General features: G+C 42.3%; 1 protein-coding gene across 1 annotated transcript in view; it reads right to left on the reverse strand.

Annotated features, from left to right (window-relative positions):
* sphkap (SPHK1 interactor, AKAP domain containing) overlaps positions 1-20078 on the reverse strand; it is a gene marked incomplete at its 3' end in the record, with an annotated part of 45455 nt that overhangs the window by 23409 nt on the left and 1968 nt on the right. The window contains exons 2-4 of the mRNA XM_080772168.1: positions 17945-18050; positions 13680-13784; positions 1318-1377 (exon numbers count right to left, since the gene is read on the reverse strand). Coding sequence (XP_080628294.1) covers positions 1318-1377; positions 13680-13784; positions 17945-18050 — 271 coding nt within the window. The remainder of the gene's footprint in view (positions 1-1317; positions 1378-13679; positions 13785-17944; positions 18051-20078) is intronic.

Below are 20078 nucleotides of genomic sequence, written 5' to 3' on the forward strand. Positions count from 1 at the left end.
GTTCATGAGCTGGTCACTGAGCTGTCATTGACTCCAGTGCATTCTGCCGAACTTCCGGGTGCAGTTTGGCTCCAATGGTGCGACAAATCTGCCGTCTGGAATTGTGTGATAGCGCAAATGACGTCGGTGACCTTACCTCCATTTAATATACCTTGGTTACAATGCCCTGGGAGATGGAGTCTAGTGTCCACATTACAATGCACTATAGACCCATGGGAGATGAAGTCTGTCCCCATTACAATGCACTATAGACCCCTGGTAGATGGAGTCTGTACCTGTTACAATGCACTATAGACCCATGTGAGATGGAGTCTGACCATCAGATCCCAGTACTTGCCACACGACTTGCCGCACCCAAGCTGTGCTACTCATATGCTGAGTTGGCGGTGCCTGGGATCAAACCTTGTGGTCCAAAGGTGAGAGCTCTACCGACTTAACTACACAAATCATCATTGTAGAAAAATGCTCTGATTGGATGATTTGTCTTTTAGCTGCACACGTGTGTGTGAAGTTCTTTGAAACAGCTCATAGTCATGTGATGTTATCACTGCCTCCACCGACACAAGGGGTGACTACCGGGAACAAACCTACTCATTGCCGAAACAGATCAACCCTCTAATTCTTTCTAATTATCCTGGATCCATGGCAACTGAGACACCTTTTACAGCATTGATGAGACACTGAAGAGCAGAGGAGAGGATAGACCTAGAACGCCTGTGATCATTTAATTAACTTAGTAAATATGTTCATGTATCAGAGGCATTGAACGGTCTACTTAACTTCTGGTCGGGTTCCAAATTGGCGGCCCAAATGTGATAAATGCTCAGTTTGTACTCACCCATTAAATAATTCCAAAGACGTGAAGTGAAATATGGTCCTCTAGTTTTATATCCATGTGAAAGTTCTGGCACAAAACATGTATTTAGTCAATTATCTCCACTTTTTCAAGAGATGCACACGGACGTCTTTCTCTCCATGCGAGGGGGCGGCGGAATGATCAATGAACTGATTTTACGAATAAGTCCTGTTTACCGCAGACGTCATCACCAATTGACCAGGGAAACACAAAAGTGTGGGTCTCACAATTGGCAGGTGGTTAATTACCCAGCACCTATCGCAAGGCACCTGCCAATTGTGAGACCCGTTCTATGGCTCTTGTATATACTGTATGAAACAACAAGAGGTGTTCTAGGGCTAAGGAGAGGAATGTGCCGTAAAATCCAGTGTAATTTATGTAAAAATTGTCTTTCTATAGGCCCTGTATATACTGTACTGTACATTAGATGAGTGACAGCAGAGTAGAAGAGTTTTGCTCACCTCAACAATTCTGTCATTGCGAAAATCCACTTTCTGTTCGTCGACATTCACAAAACAGATCTGATGGGGGGGGGGGGGAGAGAGAGACAGAGAGAGAGAAGAAGAGAGAGAGTGAGAGAGAGAATGAAGACAGTTACATTGATGGGATTTATTTATAGATGTCAGTGTGTGAAGCTACACTGTCCTCCGTTCCTTTTTTCTCCAATGTCAGTGTCACAGGAGTCAGGACCGGGAGACAGGACAATGACAACACACCATTTCTGTCTCATGAGAGAGAGCACGCTGTGTTCGTACATTCACACCTCGGCTCTCTCTCTCCTCTCTCCTCTCTCTCTCTCTCTCTCTCGCTCGTCCTTCGTTTTCCTGTCAAAATCAACCCCCCTTTTGGGATTCTATGTCCTACAATTATAGGTGATATTTTCAATACAATTATCAATGTAATGCTTAGTGACTATACTCTGTCATAATGTGTGCAAATCTTTGAATATATATTCTTTCACAAACATTTTTAACTCAAATATTTACTTCTGGAGATGAGATGGGTGTCGGCGGCCAAATAGAAAGGAGTGTTTTTCGTGCAAAACTAATGCTTGAAATGGATTCAGAATGATGAAAAACCCCTAGTTTGACACATCACATGCTACTTAAAGCATAATGAAATGCTTATAATGGTTGTATGGTACCCCACCTTTCAGCAGCTGTCAAAAATTCCCCTAGGGTGGTTGAATATAAACCAATGTGGGATATGTGAATAGACACCTTTACAAACACATTGGTGAAGAAAATTCCTGGTAAGAAATGTATTCCCAGATTTTATTAATATCCTAGTTTTTCAGAAAACTGTTAGAAGATTCTTTTTTCAATTCATGAGGACTGAGGAGTCCAATTAGCCACCTGACGGGGGGCGGGGGGAGGCTTCCCCAGTTGAACGTAGCTCGTGGAAATAACACGCTATTCCAACCAGTTCCTTTCCCCTCCATCAGGCGCCCCGGCTGGCCAGGGGGAGGCAGTATTAGAGACCAGGATTTACTGCATGTTTTTTGTGAGGGTACCTATACCTACCCTAGGGGACAAGGGGAGATCAACCAATCATTCTTTCAAAGCTGCTTCCATTAACACCCAGACAGTCTCCTGTAGCTTCCGTATCGACCTCTTGGTCTTAAGCCACTTCCATGTGATCCTGCTGTCTGCCTTTCACCTCCTAGAGACCTAGAGGGTCTCCACTATCGACCCGACAATACCTGCTACCTACCTCCCCCAGCACTTATCCCCCAGTTTTTGGGTCAAAGAAAAACAAAAATAATGTACACAACAAAATGATTAAGTTCATTAGGGATGCACCGATATGGAAATTCTTGGCCGATACCGATGTTTAAAATAACAATTTAGCCGATAGTTGATACCGATAGATTTAGTTATTGTTGTTTTGATATTTCGTTTTTGTTGTTTTTATTTCCCCCTTTAGTGGAAGTGAAAGTAGTAAATGCATCTGCAAAATTGTGCAAATCTTTGAATATATATTCTTTCACAGCAAACATTTTTAATTCAAATCTTTGCATCTGGGGCCAGTGGGGGGGTCCCTGGAACAACATATCTTGAGATGGGGTCGGCGGCCAAATACATAATTCTGGGGGTCCTTGACATGAAAATGTCTTAGAACCACTGACATAGAAACATAGCTTGTGGTGACGGAGGCGTTGCATAGCAACCGGACCAATGTTAAAGGCTGCTTAGGGGCTCAACCACACAAACTAAAGCAACCCGCGGCAACTATGAATATTTACAAGCGACTTTACAGGAAAACGAGCCCAAAGTTGATTATAATATGCAGACCTGGCAACACTGCAAACCAGCGCTGGAGGCTACTTTGCATGGGTAAAAACAATGTTTCATCGGCCGACTGGTTTGTTCTGAATTAAGCTTAGAACTAGGTTCCTGCTGTTCAGTTTCCTGCAGTCTGTGTGCACTATTTGGCATCTACTCAACTATCTCTGCTTTATCTCTTCCTTGTGACACTTCTTGTATACACGTCTTGTAATTTGTCTTCTGTTTTGGCTGTAGACGAGAAGAAATAAAAAGAAACAAATAGTACAGCCGGAAAACAAATGGGTCAGTGCACTGGCTTTGACACTCAAAAAAGGTTAGCCTATTTAAATGTCTGTTCATTTTGTCAGTAGTAATTTTAAGATGACCATGATTGGAATCATCAAAATAAGCACTGAGATAAATATAGAAGCACACACTGGATCAAAGCAAGCTGTTCCAAACAGCTGGTTTTGTTTTGGTGACCTTGTTGGTGACACTGTTTATCTAACGAGTCCAAATGTTCCCCTGTGTGACTACAAAGCATAGTAAATTCACTGATCTTACTTCCACTCTGGTAGGACCCAGTTAAAAGTAACAATTTGCAGTCAATCGAGGCCAGTTTGATGACTGACTTTTGGAAATAGAGTCAGACAAGCAGAAGAAAACAAATACTGAATAATAGAGGAAATGACGGCCCGGACGGTTAGCTCAACCGTCTAGGCACCTAGGCTGCTGAGCCAGCCTGACGGCGTGCCGCGGGTTCGACTCTCAATCCCGACGGCCTTTGCCGCTTATCTCTCTCCCCATCCCGCATATTTTTTTAAACTCTTTATTTTGGAATTTTTGAATATGCAAGACAGACACCAAAGACAAACAAGACATACAATAGGACAGAAACATCAACAGTAAAAGAAAACTTAAGTAAAAACAAAAAACAAAACAAAACAAGAGGTCATGGGATGTACAGCAGCAATACATATTACAGATTTTTGGGTTCCTTACATTAAATGACGTCCGGAAAGACACCACCCATATTCACTCCACATCCACCCCCCCAGCTAAGTACTCTGTCCATTTCTCCAATCTTCTTTCACCCAGCTCTTTTTGCAGTCTTAAAGAATAGGTCATCTGTTCTAGGTGATGAAGTTGTTTCACAATGTTGAAAAATAGGTCGGCAGTAGGACAGTTCTTTTGTAACCAATTTCTTGTAATAGCTTTTTTGCTTGCTACAAGTAGAATCTTAAGTAAGTAGGAGTCATCCCGATTTAGCCCGTCTGGGAGATGTCCTAGGTACAAAGATGTGAATGAATCATCTATTCTAAAACCCATAATGTTTGAGATAAGTGTCACTTCCTTCCAAAATGGCTGAATTACAGGACAAGACATGTGCATGTGCATGATCAACCACTGTATCTCCACATTCTCTCCAACAGTCCATATGGTTGCCAGTCTGTTTGGACTTCTGTTTTGGAGTAATAAAGAAGCGAATATGGTTTTTCCAACAAAAGTCTCTCCAAGTCAAGGAATTAGTGGTCGTTGATTGCGTTTCCCATATATTCATCCATACTTCATCACTTATATCAATTCCCAACTCTTTTTCCCATCGCTCGTTCACATATATTGTAGAGTCCTTTTTCAACGACATAAGTCCATTATATAGTTTACTCACAAGACCCCTGTTGCTTCCTGAGCCATAAGCATTTGTAAATACAGTGATTAGGCTTGTTGTAATACCTGGAGTAGACCCTTTTACTTTTTTACTAAAAGCAACACACACACAGACACAACGGAGGAGTAGGCAGAGTTTCATGGCCAGACTGCGCTGAAATTATGCTATTACTGACTTTGGTTGAACTTGGAACAAAGTCCATCAGGGCTTGTTCCAGATGTCTGACTGAGGAACCCAATTCAGGATGTTTTGGGTTGTTTAGAGGGACAGGAAGAGAGACACACAGAGTTCATGGCCTATTTTTGAACATTCTGACTTGGCCTTGGAGATGCTCTAATTCAGTGGTTCCCAAACTTTTTAGACAACACACCCACTTCTGCATCCTGACCGAAGGAAAGAGGGGGCACTTAGTGTAGGCCTACTGTATTTATAGCATCCTTTTCCCCTCTACACCAAGTACTTTTGCAGAAAATAGCCGATCTACAAGTTCACAACGTTGTCTGCTTATATCTGCTTGAGTTGAACTGTACATGGGCTAGCTGTTTTAGGCACCTAGTATGACATGCCTGGAGTCTATGGTTTTAGTGGTTTACTAGAAAAACTGTGGAAATGCCAATACTTTTACTCAAGTAACCTTTTGTATACCAGACTTTTATTTGTAACAGAGTATGTCTATGGTATTGATACTTTTGCTTAAATGATCACTTCACCACTTTTCAACCTTCGTTGCTGTCGGGAGGAAACCTCATAACTCAATTTTTGAGGTTTTTGATTTTTTTTTGTTGCATATACCAGTGAGCACCCTTTACGTCTGTATTGTTTCGAAAATATTGAACCAATGGAAAGTAGTAAAAAGTGCTTTGGACAAAACCTCTTACGGTAACTCCATTGGACCCTCAAAATGTCTGCTAAAGCAACTAACTCCACCACCTCTCCCCCTCTCTCATGAAAGTAATTGACAATTATATACAGTTACAACACTAACTTTGATGAGGCTGTATTGCTTTGTTTTAAATGTTTTCTTAATTTTTCATTTCCTGAAAAAAATGACCATTTTGGAGTTTCCTTCCGACAGCAGAGATATAATTGGTCCTCACAAATGTTAATGATAAAATACCACCCCTGCTCAGTCGTGTCTCATGGCTGTGGCAGTTCAGAAACCCGTCCACCAGTGACATCATTGTTAGGCAGATCTTTTTTAAACAATAATTGTTTTAAATATATTTAGATTTTTATTATGGCTCCATTATCACATTACAACTTTTCAGGAATAGAAAGCCTTCCATTTATATTAGCTTGGATTCCCCATCGATGATGTCACTGGTGGACGGGTTTCTGAACTGCCCACAGCCCTCCCATTAGACACAGAATGAGTAGAAATAAACTTTCTTTTTATCATGAACATTAGACGGGACCAATTATATGAAGTTGAGTACTTTTGAAATCCCAAAGGTGTGCATTGAGCCACATCAGATGAAATGTTTTTATAATCGTCTCCAGATTGCCTGATCTGCATGTGTACAAGGGGAAAGGCAGTGCAACCCCCCACCCCCTATATTTGAGTGACAAACAGGTTGAAAAACAGCCAAAGGACACGCACATCCACAACCTAATAGGCTGGGTGCTGGTCTGGGTCAAAAACAGTGATAGTTCAAGAGAAAAGAGTTTTCTGCTCCCATATATATTTATTTTTGTATTTTATATATTTTCGTACGTGGTGTACCATGTACCATATATATTTACTTCAAGTACCACGTACTTGAGGTAAATAATATATGGAAGCAGAAAATGGTGTGCAAACTCTTTTCTCTTGAACTATTTTTGAGTGGCACCACTGCTATGGCCTATTGGGATTTGATCGTGGACAAAGTGACATACATATGCACACAAACATCTCATTATAAGTGTTATTTCATCGCTCCACGGCTCAAGTGATAATTATGTCAATATTGGCAGCAGCTGGGCCAAGAACTGTGAGTGTTGGCTACAATTATTGCCTTCTGCACACTGTCGGAATAATCTCTGAGCAGATGCATGTGGTGCCAGCCACCGCATGCTTGCACAGTCGCGCACACACGCACGCGCAACCACACACAGACACACTCACACACACGTAGGTGCATACGTTGATTAGACATACTAACAGTCCGACAGGCATTAGTTCGACAGCACGCGCGCACACACGCACGCGCGCACGCACGCAACCACACACAGACACACTCACACACGCAGGTGCATACGTTGGTTAGACATACTAACAGTCCGACAGGCATTAGTTCGACAGCACGCACGCACACGTATTTTGATTTCAATACTTTTGCACTTTTACTCAAGTACATTTTGAATTACGGACTGTAACCGAGTACCTCTACATTGCAGTATTGATACTTTTACTTAAGTAAGAAATGTGAGTACTTTTCCCACCGCTGGTGATGTGTTCACCCTGTTCTGTCTCAATGGGGCTGGAGTGGATGGGGAACAGGTCAGAACAGCATGCACCATACTAGTGTGAAGTGTTTGAGTCATCAGGTGATGGATGGTTCGCTCTACTTTGGGGACCAAAAACAGGAAGGGGAACCACGTCTGTCTGTCTGTCTACAAAAATCCATCCCTCCATGAAAGTTGAATCATACCCTATTTTAACGTATAACTTTGTGCGCAGTTCGGTTGGCCAAGTCAGATACATAGTATGCAGTGCCGTTCAATACGTCACTGACTTTACCTCTGTGTTTTCAACCCAGCTTTGCGGCTGTTCGCAGTTTCTCTTTCCGTGATGCGATGGACCGATTAATGACACAGGACCCACACAACCTGCCCAGCACGGAAAAAAGACAGCCAGTGGCCAAAGATAAGTCACTGTCTGCCTTCGTTGTAAAAAAATAAAATAAAAGATGTGTGGCTTGAGGCTTCCCTGTGAATCTCTGGTGTCTTCAGTATTGCCCAAATACTGCAACGTGTATGTGGGAGTACAGATTTACATTTGAGAACTCCACACGTCATGCCATTGGAAAGCCATTGGATTGTCAATAAAATGTCAGAACATCGTCAGTGAGAAAGGAGGGCATTTGCAATGGTAAATGCTATTCAGAACAGTGAAAAGAAGTGTTGAAAACAGACACTTGTTTTCAGTAACAAAAGAGAAGCCTCTTATGCCCGGGCTCTGGACCTGATCACCCCTATATCTTTGTTCTGACATCTGCATTTGGACCATGCCTGACAAAGAACTCCATATATGGGCATAAAAGGGACACAGCCATAATACCTGGGTGGGGCATACATTTCCAACCTGCATCGTTCCTAGTAGGCAGTGCCCAATGGGCACCGCTCTAGTGTATATACTCCAGTGTATATAAAATGGACGGATGCTCTTCAGCTTGACCGTTAGGCAGTATAAAGACTTTTTCCTCATATTACAGTATAATCAAGCAGTCTTGGCATCAGACAACATTTCATCGCCTCAGTAATGAGCTGATATGTCCAGAGGTTTTACACTGAAATTCCGGGTTAACACGAATTCTGTGCATGGAATTTAAATCCCCCACATGGTTCTTCTGATATCCCTCTGTCCCAGGCATTCTCCTTCTCGTTCTCCCTATTCATTCCAAATTCCACTTTCTCAAACATTATTTATTATTATAATTATACAGTTATTTTCAGCGAATGACACTGTTGCAAAGTCTAAACCTCACACACTCCATGATGGAGTCAGGTGTCTTATTCTATAAAATGTGTCTTTCTGGAATGTGGTTCTTACATCCCACTCCTACCCCAGAACAGTGGTTTAACGTAGTACAATGTTGAGGTATTTGTACTTTACTGGATTTTTCCCCCCAATACTTTTACTTCTACTCTACTACAGCTCGGACTCCACCACATCCACCATGATTATTATCACAAAACATATACATTAATCTCTTAATTTCTACAAACTCACAATGCGCCGCGATGCATTGTGAGCTTGTAGATCTGATATTTTCTAAATAGGTTTAACAGGTTTAAACATGAAATGGGACATTCTGCACAATGAGTACTTTCTACTTTTGGTACTTTACATAGATTTTGATGCCAATACTTTTGTACTTTTACTCAAATACCTATAGTATATTGCAGTATTGATACTTTTACTTAAAAAAACACTTTTCCACCTTTTCCACCACTGCTCTCGGCCCCTCCATCTTATTCTTTTCTCCGCATCACCTCACTCCTCTCTGTCCTCTTATTCTAAACTTCCTCTGTCCTTCTATCCTCCATGCGTCTCTGTGCAATCACGTTAGGAACCAAATAAACCCATTTCTCTCTGCAGTGTCATCACAGGCTCGGCTGTGATTGATAGGCTGTGTAAACCAGAAAAGGCTGTGAAGGAAGAATCTGAGAGGCGGAGTATGGCGATTTGTCACGAGGACATCTGACATGCAGCGCCGCTTGGAGGACAGACAGGCCACATCTGTTCCCTCTCACATAAACCTTCTCTGTGATTCATAGAGTGTGGACAGAGGCGAGAGAAAATGACACGTTCATGCTTCATTTTCACAAAAAGCAGTGAAGACTAACTACAGTTAGTGCTGAATTTACTTGAAGAAAACACTGATGATGAAGATGTTGTGACAAGAACAAAAAAAGTCCTGGATTTCTAGGGTAAAACGCACTGAACTGTGGAAGCAAGGACAGCCTCAATGTTGCTTGTCTTTTCACGCTGTTGTTGAACAAAAGTAAGAGTGAAGGACAGTCTAGCCTTGGTGCACAAATGTATGAATTTTAAATAGCTGGGGTTGCAGACATCGGCACGTCCTTCTGATGAGTGTGGATTTGTGCCTGAGGCGTTCACTAAACTACTCTGTAACACACACACACACACACACACACACACACAACGAATGTTGATACACACTTTCACACAGTTGGGTGAGTAGCTGTCATCTGGAATCCTTATGGGCCAATTTGGTTCCATTTGTACACTTTCCATTTGATTTGATTTCAATTATTAACATTCAGGATTTTAATGGGTATAAGTAGAGCACTGCAGTAGCATTTGGATCCTGCACGTCCCGTGGTGGGACTCAGTTTAAATTTGGAGAGAGCAGGCAGTTATAATTTGCTGCAGGCTGGAGTAGCTTGTCAAAACAAAATCCTGCTATTTAGAACTACCCAGAAGGCTGGAGTCAACAAAACAAAACAAAAACAAAGAAAAGGATCAAAGCAGTTGTTACTCACAAAGTTAGTTGATATAAATGTGCTAAAGTATTGATCTACATCTGACTGGCACAAATCTAAAAAACCCGGTCACCGTCTGCTCTGCTTCAAAGAGAAAGCACTTTTTTCCTGGACATTTTAAACAAGATGCTGTTGTTGCTCTTTGCAGTAGTCCGGGGACCACCAGTCCCCCTTGAGGGGGTTCCAGGTGGTCCCCAGCTAAATTATGGAGAGTTGGTAACCAAATGGATCTTTAACTTTATGTTACGCACTCAAGAGTTAGATTATTGTTAAATATCTGCATCACTTAATTTACAAGAATGAGATGAGATATACTTTATTAATCCCAGAGGGGAAATTGAAGCGTTACAACAGCATAATGTGACACATAAAAAGCTAAAACAACTGGCCAGACAGAAGAACACAAGAAAACAGACACAAACGGACATAGCCACACAAGACCAGGACCATATGCCATTTGGTGGGAGTCAGTTCTTATGCATTCGCATTGTATAGTCTGATAGCAGTTGGCATGAACGAGAGTCTGTATCGTTCCGTGTGCATCCTCGGGGGGAGTGTGTATTGTCAGTGTATTGTCTCTCCAGTACAGGTCTTTGTTCAGGTGTACACAAGAAGTCTACACTACACTATTTAGAGAGAATGTAGAAGAATTGTTATTTTGATCAACGTTTGCCTCATGTTATCTCTCCTGTGGTACCATTGATGTGCACATCAATACAGCATGGAATTGTGGACAAAATATTACCCAACGACAACAAAATATAATCTGAGTCTCTGAGTCTCTCCGAGAGAGACTTGGAGTAGAGTCGCTGCTTCTTTGCCTGGAAAGGAGCCATCTTAGGTGGTTCGGGAATCTGGTTAGGATGCCTCTCGAGTGTCTCCCTAGGGAGGTCCTCGAGGCACGTCCCAATGGGAGGAGACCAAGGATTAGATGGAGGGATTACATCGACTCAATGGCCTTGGAACGCCTCGGGATGGCATAATAGTTTTATTCTATCTTTTTTGGCGAAAGGGCCTTTCTGTGTGGAGGTTGCATGTTCTCTCCGTGTCCCCTAGGGTAGGTAAAACATGCAGTAATCCTGGTCTCAAAACTACCTCTCCCTGGCCAGCCGTGCCTGACGGAGGGGAAAGGAACTGGTCGGAATAACGTGTTCCTTCCACGCGCTACGTCCGGCCAGGGAAACTCCCCCCGTCAGGTGAAAAGAAGCAGCTTGGACTCCTCATGCATAGAAGGAAGCATGAGGTCAGTCCACTGCCCCCCCCCCAGGTTAGCAGAGGAAGTGTAGCGCCCAGGATTACATTAAATAATTTGAAACTGGATGAATAAATGGGTTGCAAAATCATAGGATAAAAATGTAATAAATAAATAATATAGTGATCATCGTTTATGTAACATTTGACCCATTTAATGATGATGACTGTGTCTCTGGCCATGATGCTGAATTGGTCAAATCTCTCTCTCTCTCTCTACACGCACGCATGCGCAAATACACACGTGCGCACACACACACACACACACACACACACACACACACACACACACACACACACAGTCTCTAAACCCCATCCGTTCAGCTTACTGGAAATTGTGCCAATTCACTGCTATATTTAACTTTGGGGTCATGTGTGAACGTGCAGTGATTTTGAATGCCTTCTTCCTATATCCAGCCATACAAGTGTAAACACTGAACGCATTCTGTACTGCCATGACAGTGCTTTTCATACAGCAAAACACAGCTGTTGTGTTTGCATTTTTTATATGAATGGAGGGGTGTTGAACTACAATGCGAGAGAGACCATGCAGGACTGTTTACTGGGTCGAGCGAGCATGGTTTTATAGTGAGAGAGTGTGACAGCAAGGCTGCCTTACCTATCTACCTGCTAATTATTGAACGTCAAATGGTCCTTTAAAGTAGTTTCTCATAGTTTGCAGTCATAATGCTACATACATTAGCATTGGGTTGCTACTAGGCAATGAAGTAAACAGAATATGTACCGTAAGCAAATGTACATGTTGGCAGTTGCCCTTTTAATTTAATAAAGGTGTTCCTCGATCATTTTTAACTTTGAGTGTGAACAGAGGCGAGAGAAAATGACACGTTCATGGTTCATTTTCACAAAAAGAAGTGAAGACTACTAACTACAGTTAGTGCTGAATTTACTTGAAGAAAACACTGATGATGAAGATGTTGTGACAAGAACAAAAAACGCACTGAACTGTGGAAGCAAGGACAGCCTAAATGTTGCTTGTCATTCCATGCTGTTATGTAGTTGAACAAAAGTAAGAGTGAAGGACAGTCGAGCCTTGGTGCACAAATGTATGAATTTTAAATAGCTGGGGTTGCAGACGTTCCTGAGGCGTTCATAATGTGCCCGGATCCTCTGTTTTTATCTATATCTTTTCAGATGCTTACCTTTATTCAACGCAGTGTTGCTTTTGACACCACATTTAGATTTGGTGTATTTTGTATAGTTTTCATTTAGTTTTAGTCTCATTTTAATCACCTGGAATGTTTTAGAGTTAGTCTAGTTTTAGTCGACTAAATATCATACGATTTTAGTCTGATCTATCATTCGCTTTGACGGATTAAAGTTACATTAGCCGTTCTGCTGCAGATGGATTTGTGGCGGGACGGGGGACTGTGCTGGCAACAATGAGAACACGTATCTACCTTTGTCCAGCACCAGCCAAGAACTGGATGTGCGCGAGCCACCTGCTTTTTAAACAATGAGAACACGGACATGACACGACCGTACTGTAAGGAGAGCATGTGAGAATGCCTCTCCCACTGCCAATTAGAGTTGTCCCGATCCAATCACGTGATCGGAAATCGGGAGTGACATACTGTACATTACTCACATTGACAGCAATGCAATGCAGCATACGTACATGTACTAAATAATAATAGCAATGCCTCCTTCACAATTGCAACAATGAATAAACCTCCCCCCCTATTGTCCATAATTACAAAGCATGAGCAAGAACTAATAGGCGTGCTGAGCCGGAGTCCGACCTGCCATTCCCATTGCCTTTGTTCAACAACCTGATTGCTATACCGTTAGTCTTTTATACTCTCCATCTCCATCATGCCAACATTGTGAGTGAATCAATATCTTAGCAAACCGAGCATTTCTGCCTGCCACTGATAACCGACTCGAAAAAGGAAATATGAAGTGTTGTCTTTAGCAGGGTTTAGCTGATTTAGCTTTCAGCAGTGGCACAAAAAAAATCAATGCTGAAAGCATGGGAGGCTATAGATGAACAAAGATGTTGTGATGGTAGAACAATGATCATTACAGGACCAGGAGGTTCAAGTCCAAATCCCCAGACATGCCACGACTATCTGAATTGTAGAAACACAAATAAGAGGTTTGGGATGTCACTGAGTAAGACTATGATGTCACTGTGTGTAACCCCACCCCAATGTGCACGTTTGCCCCAAACATTTTGATATAACCTATTAAGACCTGAGACCAGATTCAGATTCTATGTCAGTGGTGTTCAAACCTTTTCATGTCAAGGACCACCAATGTATTTGGCTGCCGACCCGCGTCTCAACATAATTTGTTACATACCCCCCAGAACAGAAGCAAAGATTTGAGTTAAAACGTTCGCTGGGAAAGAATATGTATTCAAAGAATTACACACATACGGTGGACGATTTGGAGTACTCACTGTGGTGCAGCTACCATGGGTGTCATCCTCCAGAAGAGCCAGTCTGCAGAGGACCTTCTCATTGCTCAGCCAGTAGTCTGAGGAGTCGTCATTGCTGCACAGCACCTACAATATACCACCTGTTAATAATACTGCAACACCTGAAATACAACACCCGTTAATATACCACAGCACCTGCCATATAACCCCTGTTTCCAATGTTATCAATCCATAATCACCTGCAATACAATACTAATATGTTCCTTATCAGACGATGCAATGGAGCAATATGGACATTTCCTACATACTGCCTACTGTGAGTAGACGACTAAGAAACGTGGAAATAACTGCCGCTGAAGTGAAAACATTGTGAAACTGTGCTATACAACAACTTCGCTTTATGTTTACTTACGTGGTCGGTTAAAGGGCAAGACCACTTTTTGAGACGTTTGGGTTGTTTTCTTACCTTATTATGGGCAAACTAGTCCATTTCATGAGTTATTTCGCTCCGTTGTGTTGTTTATTAGCAATTTAAGAAATAAAGTCGCTCATTGACTTCCATTGTAACGGGGAAACAGCTCTCAACGTCACTCTTTCAGCACATGAACCAACGCAACAAAAGCTGATACTGACAGCTTATGACATCAGGAAAACTCATGCGGTTTTATTTTTAATAAAAAAAATCAATGTTGTCTTGTTTTGACTAATTTGTGTAGAAAGAAGATCCGGTAGGTATGCCTACGCCGACCGAATCACTGCTGTTCGCGTTGAGTAAAAAACCAAAACTGTACACCCAGTCACCCACTCCTGAAGCGTATTATTGGAATGCTGTTGAGCCACAACGATGTGATACCCTGTCGTGCTAAAAGAGTGACTTTGAGAGCTGTTTCCCCGTTACAATGGAAGTCAATGGGATGGTATTTTTATTTATTAAATTGCTAATAAACAACCCAACGGAGCAAAATAACTCATGGAATGGACTAGTTTGCCCATAATAAACAACCCAAACCTCAAAAAAAGTGTTCTTACCCTTAAAGACTGAGGATAGGATTAGATTTAGGGTTAGTAATATGGTTACTAGTCGGACAACGCGACCAACGTCACACACACACACATGCGCACGCACGAGTGTGCCCACGCCCATTGTCTCTATGTTTTGCCCTGTTGTGGTTGAAATTAATGGACCTTTCTCCTGGACCTTTGTCAGAGGTACATAATATACAGAGATGATCAATACTCACTCAGCTAACTAGACACACAGACTGTCATGTATAAACTATTGTTATTTATCGCCAAGGAGAGCACTTTTACTGTCATGAAGCCTTTAGGCCCTAAAAGTGCTCTCCTTGGCAATAAATAACAATAGGGTGAAAGGTGAAGTGTTCTTAGTGAAAGTTCCATTATCCCCAGCCAGACTAGGGCTCTCTAAAACATTTAGCCATATATGAATCCTATTGAGACTCCATCTCAGCCAACAGCACTTGCCGTATCACTTGCCTATAGTCTCAACGACCTTGCAGACCTATACAAAGGCTAAATTATGTCATTTTGATAGCATATTATGTAGACATAGCATTCTATGAGACTAGCAGGACACTGCCAAAGGCATCAAGAACTGCCAGCCAGCAAACTGGTGCTCTGGGAACAACACACGGGCACCGGTCACGAGGACGTCCCATACTAACGTATGTGGATGTACTGAAGAACGATGCAGGGACGCAAAGTACCAACGAAATGGCCAGATGTATGGAGAACCGGGATTTCTATATCTGATATATATTACCATTTGTTGTTCTTGTTTATATTACTCTACGTCGCTCTGGATTATGAACGTCTGCTACAGTAAATGTCTAAATTGTAGTATGGGCCCCGTTAACTGCAGTATAGTTAACTGCAAAGGTTGTAGATGATATGCTCTCTGACTCTGTGCAATGCTTTTGCATCTTGTTAATCGTGCTTTCTAAAATAGATCGGGAAGGGGGGGGGGGGGGGACTACAATATTGTAGTCATTACATAACGCTCATCGTGTCCATTATGCTGTATATATTTATAGTGCTAATCCGTGCCCTTGTTCTCGACTCGTCCCCTCTGAGACGGGCCATCTGTGACATGGCCAGACTCCACTGATCTCACCAGGGAACATTAAATCATAATACTGTGTATACTGTTTATATATTATACTGTTCTCACCATGCAGGGAACATTATATCATAGAGCACTGTTCCCCAATAGGCCCATTTGTGGGTCGAGGACACAATTTTATGGGTCCCTTTATTTTTGTTTCCTACATTTCGTTTTTCTTACATTTTGTTTTCCTTACATTATTGTTTCAAATCATTTACATTTATTAATTTTTTCATAAATTAAATACAAATTAAAATATTTTTTTTACTGTAATTTTATGAAGAAATCAAAGAAAAATATAAGAAACTCCATAAATTAAAAACAAACTAATATTATTAGCTATCTATAAATGTATGTACGTCTGAAATCAACGTAACTTGAGAACCGTTCATCCCACCGATGTGCAGAGCCTCTGCCCGGCCCAGACTCCATATTTGGGCATGCCTGACAAAGAATTCCATATATGGGCTTAAAAGGGGAAACAGCTGACATCACCTCTGACAACACTCCATATTTGAACATGCCTGACACTTGCATTCCACAACCCCACAGGGAGTGCAGTGCCCGTGTCGAGTCGGTCGGAGCCACGGTTGTCCAGAACCGCCCCAAATGGTCCTCTTCCCGGGCTCTGGACAGGGCCCCTGCCCAGGCTCCATATATGGAGCTGGCCCTGACATCATTCTGACGTCGGCATAGACTCCATATTTGGGCATGCCTGACAAAGAACTCCATACTGTATATGGGCATAAAAGCGACACAGACATAATAACTGGGTGGGGCATTCATTTCCAACTTGCATCGTTCCAAGTAGGCCAGTGCTAAATGGGCACCGCTCTAGTGTTGCAAAAGTAGTGAAAATCACTAATCTACAAGCTCACAAGATCTACAAGCTACAAGCCAATCTACACTGCTCATTCAAATCCCAAATTAATATGAAATTGGCCGCAGACCCCATCAGAACTCAGGACTCCTGGATCGCTGCCCTCCACACTCTCCTATCAGGTTGTTGAGTGCTGCAGTACACTAACTTCTATCTGTCTGTCTCTGCATGCGGCACTGGGAGATGATTACTATATATTACCGGTATAATCAATGCACCGGACCCCAGGGCCTGTCAGGCTGTTAGATTATATTATCATGGCTGTCCCTCCCTGGCACCCTCGAGGAGAGAGTATTAAAAACCATCTGGAAGCCTCAGACACTGACTGACGCGTGATTATGAATCCCACCGCAGTTCTAGGAAAGCCCTGCTGTGATTGGCCAGTAGTCGCTGTGATTGACAGTTTTATTTTTTACAACTATGCCTAAACCTAACCCCTATAACCTCAGTAAAACTACGCCTGCCCAGGAGCCAATCAGACACATGGTAAGACGGGTCCTGGATCGGCACTACGGAACGATCCTTCCGCACTTCTGCTTGACTTCCACCTTGCAGTGGTCGCTCCAATGAACTGCAGCGGGCAATGAGGCATCTTGGTTTTTGAGGGGCACTAGCCCCTCCTATGTCCAGCTTTGATGATTTGTGCAAACACAAACATTGTGTTAACACAAACATTGAATGCCATTGACAACGAATGGCCAGCTTTGAGTGCTTGTGTAAACACAAACATTGAAGACGAAGGTGAGGACGCAAATTATGATTTGCGATGATAAGAGTGCCACTCACTTCACATCACATGGGTGTGATTTTTATATCTATGGGTAGAATGGCTGGTGTATGACAGACAGACAGACAGACAGACAGACAGACAGACGTGGATAAACAATCGGACACGACATACACATAATGAAGAGTGAAATGTCTGTCCATACATGATACGGATGGACAGACAGATGTGCTTGCAATAACCTTACCACCCCTTCCAACATAAATATGCACGCACGCACGCACACACACACATTTAACATCTTTATTTGCATTCACATTTTACAAGAAATGTCTTGAACACAAACAATAGTGGATGCGCAAACTTGAAAAAAGCTCTAGAACAAGTGCTTCAGGATACAGATCACGGGTACAAAAAGCATCGCCTTCTCCATATATGGCGACTGCCAATTACTGCAGACACTGAACAGAATTTTGCCGATGCCGACACACACACACACACACACACACACACACACACACACACACCCTAGCTGACCTGAAGGGTGTCCTTACCTTCTTACAGGCAGTGACGGAGGACCCCACTGTTTTGCCGTCTGTGCTGCATCCCTCTGGCTCGGTGGATTCTGAGCCTTCATACATGGCAGATGACTGGAAGTTACTGAAAGAAAGGCATATGGATTCTGAGCCTTCATACTGTACATGGCAGGAACGCAGCCTCCTTAACAATCATCATTAGACCAGTGGTTTTCAACCTGTTTCATATCAAGATCGAATATTTATTGTGGATTTGAGCCACGGACCGCCATTTGATGACATTTTACCTCTCAGACCCAAGACTAAAGAATTCCATGCTGTATTGATGTTGGTACCATTAGGAGGGATAACAGGCAAACCAGATGTTTAATTTAACAATAATTTAATTGTAAGCATAAAATGAAATCAGGGACCTGTAAAGATCTAATAAGGGTCCATTTGGTTACCAACTCTCCATCGTTCAGCTGGGGACAGCCTGGAACCACCTTGAGAATCCAGGCGGCCCCCAGCAAAATTATTTTCTATTGAAAAGAAGTGTCCAGCAGAAGAACTCAATGCTGACAATCTACTGAATTGCCAATGGCAGGACATGTGAAGTTCTCAAACGGCACATCTGTACATGTATTTACTTTTACCAAAGGAGAATGCTGAACAACAGTATTCCCCGCCCCGTCGCATTTCGTAATCAAATAGAGATGCAGCCAGCCATGCCGTATATTGTGGATGCTATTGAACACGCATGGGCAAACACACACATCCAGCTATCTGATGCTACGTCACACTGCTCCCATAAGCCTTCAGGCCAGTGTGATATCAGGAGGGTTCAGTCTGAGGTCGCCTGGCTAGGGCTCCAAGGTTAGGTGCCTCGAAAAGCTCATTCATTTAACCCATTTTAACCTGAGATTCTAAAAATGTCTTCTACATCCTGACAGTTTTCTGAAAAAGCTATGTTTCTATGTCAGTCGTTCTTCGATTTAAAAAAATAGCAGACCTATGTACAAGCTCGTAGCGCGCCACTCGGTGGCGTGCTATGAGCTTGTAGATCTGCTATTTTTCAATAGCTAAAGCATAAAAACACCAAAAGGGGTAGACTATTGAGTGACTACCTAAGAGTCTTTAGAGGCATTCATATTTTAGACGTGCGGTCAACGGGGTGTTGCTATTGAGCCAATTAAACACGGTCGCTTTGTTCAACCACCGCGATCTGAGCTGGAATTCTCATAAAAAGGACCTTTCTGTTTTTCAATGCATTGAGGCTGAAGGGAAAGCCAATTGAACACGGAGCTGCCGATCGACCGAGAGCTTTGATATGCTGTAAGCCAACGTTATATGTTTATCATTACATAGAACGCTAAATAAGTTAAACACGTCTATGGCGCAGTGGGAGGTCCTGAATAATCAGTACATGGCATTCTATAACAGCTGAAACGCATCTGTGTCACCTTAGGGTTTAACCACTTTAACACTTTATACTTTATTGAAAAATATCAGATATACTGTACAAGCTTATAGCGCTATACAAACTGCTATTTTTGAAAAGTCATGAAAACATGTGCACATCTTTGAATATATACTGTATTCTTTCGCAGCAAAAGTTTTTAACTCGTGTCTTTGCTTGGGGGGGATCTCTGGAGCAACATATTTTCGGCTGAAGCCTGAATACATGATACAGTAGGCTATAGTTGTTGGGGTCCTACAGTATAGTTGTTGGGGTCCTTGACATGAGAAGGTTTGAGAACCACTGACTGACATAGTGACTATAGGCCTTTCAGAAAACCGTCATGATTTAAAAGAATCTGGTCTCAGGTCTCAATGGGATGATAATACAGTATGATGATATTATCCCCTAGCTTCGAGTGACTATACACTCTGACATCTGACCAAGGGCTTTGTACGAGGATGTACAGCCTACATTTTGTTTTGTTGTTTGTTGTTGCTGGATGAGATTAGTGAATATCGTGGCTCTCTCTCTGGCACGCAGCCATCACAAGAACAGCATCCATTAGCAAATTGCTGATCTTTAACCACCAAAATGTCATTATACTGTAGATGAAAAGTGTCAACGTTTATTTATATTTTTTCAAAAATAGCTAGCTCACATATTATTATTTGTGCTTGTAGGCTCTTTTTGTTGCTCGACACCATCCAGCGA

The sequence above is a fragment of the Protomyctophum bolini genome (genome assembly GCF_963924005.1).
Source record: "Protomyctophum bolini genome assembly, chromosome: 9".
Taxonomy (NCBI): domain Eukaryota; kingdom Metazoa; phylum Chordata; class Actinopteri; order Myctophiformes; family Myctophidae; genus Protomyctophum; species Protomyctophum bolini.